This window comes from Vanderwaltozyma polyspora, genomic scaffold (genome assembly GCF_000150035.1).
Source record: "Vanderwaltozyma polyspora DSM 70294 KpolScaffold1004 genomic scaffold, whole genome shotgun sequence".
Classification (NCBI taxonomy): domain Eukaryota; kingdom Fungi; phylum Ascomycota; class Saccharomycetes; order Saccharomycetales; family Saccharomycetaceae; genus Vanderwaltozyma; species Vanderwaltozyma polyspora.
In genome coordinates, this window is record NW_001834672.1 from 51,634 (window position 1) to 64,227 (window position 12,594).

A 12,594-nucleotide genomic window follows, 5' to 3' on the forward strand; every position below is an offset into this window, starting at 1 on the left:
AAGATAATAGCATTGCTTAGTATACGTACAAGGTAATGTGATGGTTGTTGAAATGATCTTATTCCTCTCGAAATTTCTATCCAACTGTAAAACGTAATGCATTATATACTAGGTACTATACCTTATGGGTATAACGATTGGCTTGTTGTTAACCCATAACTTCAGTGACAAGAGGAGCTGCTGTGCTTATGCTTTCCCTGTTTCTGTTTCTCTTATGACCAAGATGTGGGTGGTTGGGTGGGATGAGAGAAGTTTGAATATTGCAATGCAGTGATGGTACTGCTAAAATCAATCTAACTCCTATACCAAATTAAACAATAATTAAGTTTATACAGATAAGCAGCACTGAACTACCATTCAGTTCGATCGGTTTAATGACAGTAAACACTACTGTAAAACTTCTGGTGATTCTCAACAAGGTCTTATTCTTTTCAGTTTCGAATTCGAACTATCTAGAGTTTCTATATGATTTTTGATATAAATTTTTTAAAAATGACGTCATAATAGCCTTCTTGTTAATTAATATATTTGAATTCAATACAATTAGATGGGATGAGGTTCTCATTGAAATTAGAATTTAACAATTTACATTGTTCATTATAGTCCAATTGATCATTGACTATCTAGCAACCAACAACACCTTTCTATTAGGCAATAATTTTTTTTCTTTTTATCTATGCATGATGTTTTTTGTAATTGTAATCAAACCTCTTGATTTTAACTAGTCGATTGTCAATTATATTCCAATCATCTAATTAATTGGTATATTATGGTTTTTTTTTCAATCAGTTCAAATTAAGGTCTTTTAAAACATAATGGTATATTATATATACTACCATTTTTCCTGAGAACGTGGTTTAAATTGTAATTATTCAAATCGTGTGTCTCGTTTTTAAAAACTAATAAATGCTAATTAGTATTAATGGTCAATTAATTAATAAATCAAATTATTATCTTTGAACATTTTTTAAATTATATTTAAACCCAATCCTATTGTTATCTTAATATAAATTTGAAGTTCCTTATCTTAATTCTCTTACTTATTTTACAATCATAAATAAAAAAACCAGCAAGCGTTACTGAAGTTCATAGACTAAGACAGATCAAGAGTCAACGAAAATACGGATTTAAATATTTGTTGAATTGAAAAACTTTTGTTTCACTTATTACAAAATACCTATATTTCAGTTACATTTAATCGCCATGTCTTCATCTTTCGAGAAACACTTATCCAAACCGGTATTTAGAGACATTCCATTGTCAGCCCAAGAATGGAAAGAACAATTGTTCGTTAATCCACGTAAAGAAATTCAATTGTTAAATAAAAATAATGATTCAATTGATAATGACGAGAATCATAATTACGAAACTACAATTGAACTACGAAACGAAGGTACAGATTATTCTGAATCAAATTCCTCAACAAAGGACAAGTTAGACCATCAAGAACATGTATTAGAAAAATGTGATTCTGATAAAGGCAGTAATTCAAGATTCAAACCAAATTATTGGGCTTTAATTACTTCCGGTTCTGGTTTATTCTCTGATGGTTATATTAATGCTTCAATTGGTACTGTCTCTTTATGTTTGAAAAGAATCTATGGTGACAGCTATACAAATTCAAACGCTATTAAGAATGTTTCTTCAATTGCATTTGCAGGTACTGTATGTGGTCAATTAATTTTTGGTCACCTTGCTGATAATTATAGTCGTAAATTTGCCATGCTTTTGGGTACCTCAATGTTGATTTTATTTTCCATCTTATGTGCTGGTGCTTGGGGTGTCGGTACTTCAAACACAGTTCCTGGTGGTTTATTCGCTGCTATTACAGCTTATAGATTCTTTTTAGGTATCGCAATTGGTAGTGAATATAGTAGTAGCTCACCTGCTGCTGCTGAAGCTGCAAATTCCTTACCTGCAGACAAGAGAAATAGATGGTTTATTTGGTTTACTAATTTTATGATTGATTTTGGTTTCGTTGTCGCAGCTTTTGTTCCTTTGGTTTTGGTTTGGATATTTGGTGAAAATAACCTGTCACCTGTCTGGAGATTAACTATTGGTCTAGGTGCAATCCCTCCAATATCATTATTCTTTATGAGATTAAAATTTAAAGAAGCTGAAAGTTTCAAAAAGACAAAATTTGCTTCGCATCCTCCATACTGGCTAGTATTTAAATTTTACTGGTTTAGAACATTAGTTATTGGTCTAATTTGGTTTGTCTATGATTTCTCTACTTATGCATTTGGTACTTATTCTTCCTTAATCATTGAAGCCATTATCGGTAAAGAACCCCCATTAACTCAAACCCTTGGTTGGAACGTTGTCTTTAACGTATTTTATTTGCCTGGTGCATTCTTAGGTGCTTTATTCGCTGACTATTTTGGTGTCAGATTGACTTTATCTGTTGGATTAATCGTTCAAGCAATTATTGGGTTTGCTATGGCTGGATCCTTAGAACACTTGAAAAAGAACGTCGCAGGTTTTGTTGTCATTTATGGTGTCTTCATTACTTTGGGTGAATTCTCTGCTGGTGACAATATTGGTTGTATTGCATCCAAGGCCAATGCTTCTCCAATTAGAGGTCAAGTCTATGGTATCAGTGCTGCTATAGGTAAAGTTGGTGCTTTTATAGGTACTTACATTTTCCCAATCATTATTAATAATGCAGGTGGTGCTGACACCACATCAGGATTACAGGCTCCATACTACGTTTCTTCATCATTGTGTATCTTCTCTGCTGTTTTAGCTTTCTTCTTGTTACCAGCATTAGATCCTCAAAGTGTCCTTGATGAAGATGCCAAATTCGTTAGTTACCTACAAAGTCAAGGCTATGACGTTTCATCCATGGGTACACATGACACTGATGACGAGTCTACTACTGATTTGGAAAAATAGTAGGAGTTTCTTCGAGTCAATATTACAACAGACATTTTCAGTATAATGTCAAATGACTGACATTAATACTTTAAAACTTAGAATCAATGTATTTTACTTTACATTAACATCAGACTGTAAAACTAATTCAATAATTTAAAACTCAAAAAAGTAAATAGGACCTTATATGATATTATATGATATTTTATGGTATTATATGACTTATATATATATAAACATACACTTAGATACAGAAACAATATTTTAAATATTTTATAATTTCATATATATAAATCTAAAATCAATAGCTTTTGAAGCAACTTCAATAGATTTTTCAATTAATGTCATTTAAAAATTCGTGAACAAAATTGAATTTAAGAAGGTACAATGATGATGACAGAAAGGAATTAAAATATAAAACAGTTAATAATATGATGACAGTAATTATACCGAATACCAATTAGTATTAATAGACATGCCAGATAGAGTTAGCGTCTATGTTAGAGTAGCTCCTAGGGATGAAAGTCGTAGACACAGAGCAATTTGTAAAGTAATTAATACAGACAGTATATTACTGTCATCTAATCCAAAACGTCAGACCACATTTATTAGGAGTTCATTTGAGAATAAAGAAGAGAAGATATTTAAATTTGATAAATGCTTTGATGAAGGTTTTGGTAAGATAAACTCTCAAAGTGAATTTTATAAAGGTTCTATAAATCATTTTGTCAAGGATGCATTAAATGGTTATAATTGCTGTATACTTGCCTATGGACAAACAGGTAGTGGGAAGACATATACCATGATGGGTGAATCTAAGAATGATACTAGAGGTGTAATACCAAGATTTTGTGAAGATTTATTCCACGAAATTGAAAGTATTAAAATTAAGGATAGTAGCGATTTGTCTCAGAGAAGTGAATATAAAGTAGTTTGTTCAATATTTGAAATTTATAATGAACAGATAATTGACTTATTAGAGATGAATGAAGTCCAATCTTGTTCAAAATACCGTGTAAGGGAGAACAGAGATAGAAGCATGTATATTGAGAATATCACTGAAATTGAAGTTAGTAATATTGATCAAATGATCAAATGTGTCAAGATGGGATTTAGAAATAGAACTACTAGATCGACTAATATGAATGTAAATTCAAGTAGATCGCATGCAATTGTTTCGATTACCATAAAACGAACAGACATTGATTTAAATACCAATAGTTCAATAATATCTGACTCAATTTGTAGATTTGTTGATTTAGCAGGAAGTGAAAGGTCTACTGCCACTCAGAATTGTCATAATGATAGATTAAAAGAAGGAAACAGCATCAATAAATCTTTAAGTACACTAAGAAGAGTTTTGACAAGTTTGAAGAAAAGAGAAGAACTGAAATATAATAGTAATAGTAATAGTTCTGCACATAATATAGTTGTACCATTTCGAGAATCACTATTAACATGGATTTTAAAAGATAATTTAGGTGGTAATAGTAAAACGTGTATTATAGCGTGTATTTCACCAACTAATTTTGAAGAATCTGCGTCTACCTTAAGATATGCAGACATTGCTCAAACGATTAAAACCAATTCAATAATTAATACATATTCTAATACAACATTATTAGATAATTTACAAAAACAATTAAGAATAATGGAGATTGAAGTTAATAAATTGCAAAAAGATCAAAATTCATCATTAGAATTACAGTACATCCTAAATAATCTTAAACTTGAGAATAAATTTTTGGAGAAAAATTTCATTAATAGGGCAAATTTATCATCAGAAATGAGAAAGTTATTAATTGATAGTGAGATCAAAAAATTTCAATTAATGAAAGTTATCCTTGCAATTGAAATTAAACTAAAAGATCCTAAAAAGATCGATGCAAAATTAATTGGTAGATTAGAACAATTAAAATTAAATGACGCTAAATTATATAATAACTTTGTATTGAACAAGGATAAATTCGAAGCTACAGTAGATATTTATAAATAAGAATAATAGAAAAACTCTTATTTCTATTCGAGATAACAAATTTAATCTCCCCCCGTTTTTTTTTGTTTTATTGTTTCTTTAGTTGTAAAATAAATCTTGAAAAGAATTTTTATCATAAGTTCAATAGTGTCATAGCTTATAAATGCACATCCATAATTAAATAAAATAAAATAAAATGCATTCTTCAAATAGAGGGTTAGACATATAAAATTAAGGAAACCCAATTGGGACTTCCTGTGAGATCTTAAGCAGTCTTGAACACCAGGAAGGCAGTTGGACCGATGTAAAAGTAAATGAAATGGCCCTTTTCATGAGTGACATAACTTCCAAAACTTTTACCGGCAATTACATGCCAAGTATTACCATATTTAACATCCAATTGCTTCTTAATAGCTCCGGCAAGATCACGTTCCAGCTGGTATTTCTCCACAGCATCTAAACTTATCTTGAAGATCTCATCCTTTATTTCATCAGAGATATCTGACGACTTCAAAACTGGGGTCAAATTGGAATTAGAACTCATCTTATTCAATAAAATCTCAAACTAGTGCAATAATCAAAATAAAGAATAAAAAAAAGGAATTGAAGTTGTATATTATAACACCTTAAATTCTTCTTCCCGCTGGTCTCTAAAACTTTTCAAAACCACAATAAAAACCACAAATAATCACAGAACTAGTAATATACGGAACGATATCGTTAAATAAAGCTTCCAGTAACCTTTTTCCAATTCCATTTTAACCATTGGAAGTTACTTGGTTGGACCTTTAAAAGATTTCAATTCTTTAAATTTTGATATACTCGCCAATTATCACCACTTTGGTAGCGCCCTTATTATTACCCTTATAAAATCTCTAGAATGTAAAGGGAAATTGAAGAATCAATCCAAACAAATCGGAAACATCAACTATCAATACTAACTTATACAGATTTACATATCATCTTGAGACTAAGTATTAGTTTCAGCTTAATTGGTATATCTATTTTAGAAAGAGTTGTGATATATTAGACCAGAGAGACAAACATCGATTGATTTGGATACCGGGACAAACTCAAGCAAGTTGAACTTTTTAAACAAACTATCATCAGTTTTATGTATATACAACTAGGGTATATATAGGACAAAGATCATTTTAATATCGTTAATCTGTTCATTATCGTGAGTTGGTAAGGATTACTGATAGGTTAGTGTTATTGCTAATAACTAGGAATGCTAAAATTGTGAAGAACGAAGTCTTCGAGTATAACTAAAATAAATTGAAGTTTTAGTATAATTAAAGTTTTATTAAGATATTTTGGGAGTATTGAGCCAAGCAAGGTCGATATTAAATCCTGTTATGAATATATTTGGTGATTCAGACGAGGAGAACAATAATCCTTTTGCAGGCACTGATCATTTATATGCCTCTGGTATTGCTGCAGTGTCTGATGATGGTACTATAAATGAAATTGAAAATGGTTTGAATGTATTGGAACAACTGCCTGAAGATGAAAGTGAAGTGGATGATATTGATGATGGTGATACTACGAGGATGAGTAGTAGAAATAGTAATAATAAAAGTAATAATAAAAAAAGTATTAATGTCCCTAAAGATAATGATAAAAAATTAAATATTAATAATAGTAATAATAATAACAATAATAATAATAATAATAATAATAATACTTCCAGTATTGATCCCTCGAATTTCGAATCTTATGTAGCTCTTTCGATGTCTATGATTAATATTTCTATCCCAAATACAGATTCTTTAACAGCTATAGATATCGTTAATGCTGGTGATTACAGAGATCCTTGGGGGAAGCATGCTATTGGTTATACTATTCGTTATAATGAAATAGAAGTTATAAGACGTTATTCGGAATTTGACTCCCTACGACAAGCTTTAGTGAGACTATTGCCAACAGTCATTATACCTCCTATCCCTTTGAAACATCCTTTGATAAAGTACTTTTTGAACCCAATAAACGCAGAAAGTGATAAAAAGATTATTGGGAAAAGGAAAAGAATGTTGCAAACGTTTTTAAACCATTGTTATCTGGTTCAAGAAATTCGTGAACATATTGTATTTAAAAAATTCTTAAACCCTGAATACGCATGGAAAGATGTATTGACTTCACCTCCAATTAATATTTTACCTGCAAATAATTTACTAGCACCTCCATTAAATCCAACAAAACCAAGTCCATTACACCTATTACTTCCTGTCCCACTATCTTATTCTAAGGTTGAATTAATGAAATATTCTACTGTTGGAGATGAAGAGACTATTGAAGCAGAGTTTAAAGATTTCGAAACATATTATTGTAAATATAAGATTTATTTACAAACTTTGCATAAGAGCATTACTCAGAACAGACACCATTTTAGGTTATTATCGAAATCATTAGCAGAATTAGGTGCATACTATAATGGATTAAGTTTAGAAGAAAATTCAATATCAAGAAACGCTCTAGATAATAAGATTAGATTATTGTCAAATAGTATTGAAAAAATTGGACATGCATATGATGTTAATTATATTAGTTCTGAAATACTTATTGAAAATATTTTAGCTTTGTTGGATGAACCAATAGAACAAATGTTATATTTATTGGAAGATGCTGAAAGGGTAATTAGTTTTAGGGATATGAAAAAAGTTCAATATCATATTATAAGATCAACAATAGCAAAAAAGGAGAAAAGAATTAAAATACTACAGGATACAGAGCAACAGCTTAAGAGAATTGAAGAAGTATTGAAAAAAAATAATAATAGTAGTATTGATACTTTACCTATGTCCAGCGTAGTACTCAATAAAAAGGCTCAAAACTCTTCTGAAATCTCATGGGAGGATGCAGATTCATCGCAAAATAACAATAATACAGACATGTCACGTACTGAATCTAGCGGTAATAAGGAAAGAAAGAAATACAAGAATTCAATTAAAACGGGCCAGGTTGAACCACATTTATTATCTGAAGAAGAAAGACAAGATGAAGTTGATCAGCTTAAGAAAGAAATAGAAAAATTAAATGATTGCTACAAGTTGATCGGCAAAGATATGAAAGAAATAAACAAATCTTCTTCTACAAGTTTAAAAAATTTGTCATTGTACTTAGATTCAACTTGGAATATGATATTAAAAGGTTTTACCAAATCAATAGTCCATTGGATTCAAGAATCTTTAAAAGCTTGGAAAACAGCAAAATTAACAATCGACAAATTTGATGTTTAGAAAACAGAATTAATACTTTTTATACACAATTTCATAAAGGTTATATAGTATGCATTGTCTTAATAGATACAAGTTTCATTAAAGTCTTTTTTGTATTATTATTGTCATCATATATATTAAATATAAGAGATATATAGTAATTAAGAGCCACTGACACTACTCAATTGATGTTTGATAATATGTTAAAGATAATCAATTTTGCGACTCTATCATTTATATATACGTCATTATGGCGTCCATAATCTGATATTGACAAGTTGAATGATATTTCTTTAGCCTTTAGCAATTCAACTAAATAATCAGTTTGACGTAGAGTTAACAGTTCATCTTGGAAGGAATGTATTATATAAAAAGAGAGATTTTTGATAAATTGTTGTTCTTTATCTAAATACTCCTTTGGATCTTGAAACTCGAGTTCATAGTTGGTAAAAGCCTTAGAGATAAAGGAATCATAAGTTGGATATTCTTTCAATAATTCTTGAAGAGAATATATGCCATCTAGCAAGAACAAACCTTGTATTGTTGATCTAATTAAATGCAATTGAGATGAATACTTAATTAAATAATCTCTATTATCAGTTGCAAGTTGCAATCCAAGGGTTGCTCCTACAGAATGTCCTACTATATACAGTATGTCAATTTTGTATTCATTAATTAATTTATATGTATTAGTGATGACATCGGTTATATGAATTGGGTGTTTAACACTGGGAGATAATCTATATTCAATTCCAAACATTGAAATATTAAAACCTTGAGTGTTGTTATTTTCAATCACTTTACTGATTTCACCAGCAATTCCTTTAAAATCATTTGATGTATTTAAAGGGTCTACCCAAGCACCACCATGAATGAATATGATTCCTAGATGCTTGCAATTTTTACCAATTTCTGCTAACTTATGGATAGCAGTTTGGTGATAAAGTGTGTCAGTTGGATCATTCATTTTATGTTCACCTTGTAGATCGTAAGTCACTAGTCCATTTTTTTAGTAAAACACACAGAGTCAAATTTGTAGTTGATTATTAAATACTAAATATATTAAAAATCAAGTTTGTTAATTACGTACATACAAATATACCTAAACAGATCAATCTAAAATAAGTACACATGGTTAATATCATGGTATATATATATCTATATCAGTAGGCATTTTAGATTTGTATATTTTGGTATGGCTAAAGAGAGATCAATAATATCCTGAATAAATCTGCTATCATCACCGTTAAAATACTAGCATTAAACAACAAAACTTGACCAAAATACCCTTGTTCTTCTAATGATCTGTAACGTAGACTAATAATTTTGATAAAGATTTAGCTATATTTTGACAATTCAATTTATGTATTTATACTTTTGAAGCTTCATTAATTGAGTATCCCCTTTTTCAATGCGTCACTGATTAAACTTTGTAATTATATATGTTTCATTCAATTTAAATGTGAACCTAAAGTCTAACTTACACTTCATTCGGATTAGAAGACTGTTAGAACACTTTCTCCATTCATTTATAGCTTGTCCTAGCTATGGCTCAGTATCGACCCTAAAGAATAGGGGGGTGAGATGAGAAAGTTTACGATATTCAATTAACTTAGAAAGGAAACCCCATTCTAGAACTTTCAAGGTACCAGTATCGACAGATTCATACCATATCATTGGTCTTAAACAAGGAACTGAAATTAGAGAAGATTAACCAACGTAAATATCCTCTAATTATTTTTTTTCCTGATCTTAAAATGAATCCATTCAGTTTTGGGAAGCATTCTTATTAAGCGTTGGACATTTAAAAGTGTAATGGTTTTGGGAACAGGCCCTGCATGAAATATAAACTTTAGGATTCTTTTTAAGTCTATTGGCCTCTTCTATTTCTGTCAATTCCCTCCAGTTCTTTGATAAAATGAATGTAACATTTTCCCCTGGGTTGGTAGTATCGTAACCTGGACCTGGTGGAGAATTAGCCTCAGCGCCATACTTAGCCCATTTTTTCCTAGCATCAACTACTGGATCTACTCTTTCCAAAACATTTATCTCCTTGAAATTCTGACTAATCTTATACCTTTCATTACCTTCAATAACATAAGTTATCAAAGTTTTCGTGCCATCAGCAGCAGTTATTACTTCACTCCCAGCTATAACAGACATAACAAATTCAAACAAAACAAAATTTCACACACAATATACTTTTAAAAGGACAATTCCAATCCAATGATCGTTGACCTATCGACCTCCTTATTACAATAAATAAACTAATCTTAAATCAATTTTAGTTACTTGTAAAAGTATAAATATCTTATTTAAAAGTGTACGGTACCTTATAACAAAAAATTTTTTTTCACGATATTTTTAATATGGTTGAAGTTAATAAAGACAAGAAACTGTCAACGATAGTTGAATTACGCTGATATAGACTATCACAAGTATCTATATAAGGATCGATGATGGTCGAATTCACAAGTAATGACAATTCCCAATCATTATCCTACTTTTCTGTTGGTAAATTGGGTTAATACTCGAAGAAATTTAGCATGAAGTGAAAAAATGCAAATTCTTGATCAATTGATCTATAACGATCAATTTTTAAGTAATTTGAATCTAAAACCAAATGCATCATATTAGAATATGTTTTGACCTGGAATTTCGTTTCCATCTAGTCAACGTCCTTACTTTGAATCATCCCATTGAATCAATCAATATCTTGGAAGGCATCACATAATTAATCAAATAAAAGTTAATTCTTTTGAAATAAATTTTGGTATGACTCCATCAGGAGTCGAGAAACTCTTGCTAAATTGGTTAATCGTAATCCCTAGATGAAATTGTATTCTTTATACATGGTCAAATTGAAATGAACAACATCTTTTAGTCGCGATGACTTGGATATAAATTTATCATACTTCAATAACATCTGATGATCTTAATTTCAACAGTTAGAGCTTATAAATAGAAAGGACTGATGCTTCTTGGATCATATACACAGGGCACATTGATACTACTGGAATCCAAGAATCTAATTAAAGTATAATGAGCAAACTGACGTATCAACAAGTGGAAAAGTTTATGAAAGCTTCGATTCCACAGGATATTGAAGATGAGATATTAGAAGCATTTGCAAAATATAGTATTGAAAAAGATATGACAAAAGATGATTTGAATAACTACTTCGATGATCTTCAACTCCCCAAAGAGCTGTACTCTAAACTACGACCAGAAGATCTTTGTATTGAATCAACAGAGGTCATTGATTTTGAGAAACTTCTACAACATACATTTCATATATTAATATTTATGGATAATGAAGAGACAATTGACACAATTTGGAAACTATTGGTCACACAAAGTGGAAGAGAAATTCAATATCCCAATGTCCAATTAAAGAATCATATATTGAGCGTTAAAGACCTTCAAAAATTATCAGCTACTGTAGGGATGGATAAATCAACAGGCATTGTTGAGATGCTGTCAGTAGCCACTTCAGGCAGTAGAGTTTACATGACATATATTGATTTAGCATACATCCTGGGTAAACTTGGATACTTAAGCTTCTAGTTAATAAATAAGACTAAGACGGATGGATACATTTAGATATATAATTATATATATTAATATTTGAAGGCAGTGGGTTACTTAATTATAGTTATAATTATATATATATATATTTGTTAAAAAGATTTTAATTAATAGAAATAGAATTACTTGTTTTGAGAAAATAAAATGGGAGATAGTAATGCTATTCTCTGAAAACCCCCGGTTATTCATTTATTATATTTTGCTCTAATTGATCTGAATTCATATGAACCTCGAGTATCCTAAATGATATGTTTAGCCTTGAAATAATTCTTCAAGTAATTAATTTGGAATAAACCTAATGATACCAATACGGTAATGACTAAAAATGAAAAGTTCTTTACTCTGGCATTAGTAGATTCGTTGGTATCTCTCAATCTTTCTTCTCTTGATTTCAAATAGTTCAATTCATCAACAACTTCATCAGCAAGTTCTTCGATTTTACGTAATTCCAATTCAATTGGCTTTAATTTTTCACTTGCACTAATCTTGTTCCAATCACGAGCCTCAGCACCACTTTCAATATCCAATTCAACATATCTCTTCATGGATCTACCTTGAACCTGAGCTGTATTATCAAAACAAACATCGAATGAAACACTAGATGGTGCATTAAAGGCTACACGTACCTCACCAGCAAAATCCTTCTTTCTACGGTACTCATTCCCATTAGAATCACGAACAACCATGCTCAAAATTTGACCATCACCAACTGATCCATCTGATTCAGCTGTAATAACAACTAATTGACCTTCACTGACGAAATCACGAACACAATAAGGTTCTGGGTTATTAGATGCTGGAATCTCAAAATTCAAAGCATTGATCTGAGAGATCAAACCGAACAGAAATAAAACAAATGAAACTCTACTACTCAACATCGTCAGATACCTTTTCTAAGTCTCCTGATCTAATTGCCCTTGACACTAATTAAATATATAA

General features: G+C 30.4%; 8 protein-coding genes across 8 annotated transcripts; 4 read left to right on the forward strand and 4 right to left on the reverse strand.

Annotated features, from left to right (window-relative positions):
• Positions 1 to 1,203: 1,203 nt before the first annotated feature.
• GIT1 (Git1p) lies at positions 1,204 to 2,895 on the forward strand (the record flags this gene model as incomplete). Its single annotated transcript, XM_001645458.1, has 1 exon — positions 1,204 to 2,895. The coding sequence occupies one exon, from the start codon at positions 1,204 to 1,206 to the stop codon at positions 2,893 to 2,895; it is 1,692 nt and encodes a 563-aa protein (XP_001645508.1).
• A 454-nt stretch (positions 2,896 to 3,349) lies between these two features.
• Kpol_1004p25 (kinesin family protein) lies at positions 3,350 to 4,870 on the forward strand (the record flags this gene model as incomplete). The annotated part of the gene is made up of 1 exon (XM_001645459.1): positions 3,350 to 4,870. The coding sequence occupies one exon, from the start codon at positions 3,350 to 3,352 to the stop codon at positions 4,868 to 4,870; it is 1,521 nt and encodes a 506-aa protein (XP_001645509.1).
• A 244-nt stretch (positions 4,871 to 5,114) lies between these two features.
• Positions 5,115 to 5,393, reverse strand: DYN2 (dynein light chain; the record flags this gene model as incomplete). The annotated part of the gene is made up of 1 exon (XM_001645460.1): positions 5,115 to 5,393. One exon carries the CDS (start codon positions 5,391 to 5,393, stop codon positions 5,115 to 5,117), a length of 279 nt encoding a protein of 92 aa, XP_001645510.1.
• An 814-nt stretch (positions 5,394 to 6,207) lies between these two features.
• On the forward strand, positions 6,208 to 8,088 carry SNX41 (Snx41p; the record flags this gene model as incomplete). The annotated part of the gene is made up of 1 exon (XM_001645461.1): positions 6,208 to 8,088. The coding sequence occupies one exon, from the start codon at positions 6,208 to 6,210 to the stop codon at positions 8,086 to 8,088; it is 1,881 nt and encodes a 626-aa protein (XP_001645511.1).
• A 160-nt stretch (positions 8,089 to 8,248) lies between these two features.
• On the reverse strand, positions 8,249 to 9,034 carry BNA7 (arylformamidase; the record flags this gene model as incomplete). The annotated part of the gene is made up of 1 exon (XM_001645462.1): positions 8,249 to 9,034. One exon carries the CDS (start codon positions 9,032 to 9,034, stop codon positions 8,249 to 8,251), a length of 786 nt encoding a protein of 261 aa, XP_001645512.1.
• An 800-nt stretch (positions 9,035 to 9,834) lies between these two features.
• Kpol_1004p29 (uncharacterized protein) lies at positions 9,835 to 10,230 on the reverse strand (the record flags this gene model as incomplete). The annotated part of the gene is made up of 1 exon (XM_001645463.1): positions 9,835 to 10,230. One exon carries the CDS (start codon positions 10,228 to 10,230, stop codon positions 9,835 to 9,837), a length of 396 nt encoding a protein of 131 aa, XP_001645513.1.
• Positions 10,231 to 11,109: 879 nt separating this feature from the next.
• RAD33 (Rad33p) lies at positions 11,110 to 11,634 on the forward strand (the record flags this gene model as incomplete). Its single annotated transcript, XM_001645464.1, has 1 exon — positions 11,110 to 11,634. The coding sequence occupies one exon, from the start codon at positions 11,110 to 11,112 to the stop codon at positions 11,632 to 11,634; it is 525 nt and encodes a 174-aa protein (XP_001645514.1).
• Positions 11,635 to 11,894: 260 nt separating this feature from the next.
• Positions 11,895 to 12,533, reverse strand: ERV25 (Erv25p; the record flags this gene model as incomplete). Its single annotated transcript, XM_001645465.1, has 1 exon — positions 11,895 to 12,533. One exon carries the CDS (start codon positions 12,531 to 12,533, stop codon positions 11,895 to 11,897), a length of 639 nt encoding a protein of 212 aa, XP_001645515.1.
• Between the last annotated feature and the right edge of the window lie 61 nt (positions 12,534 to 12,594).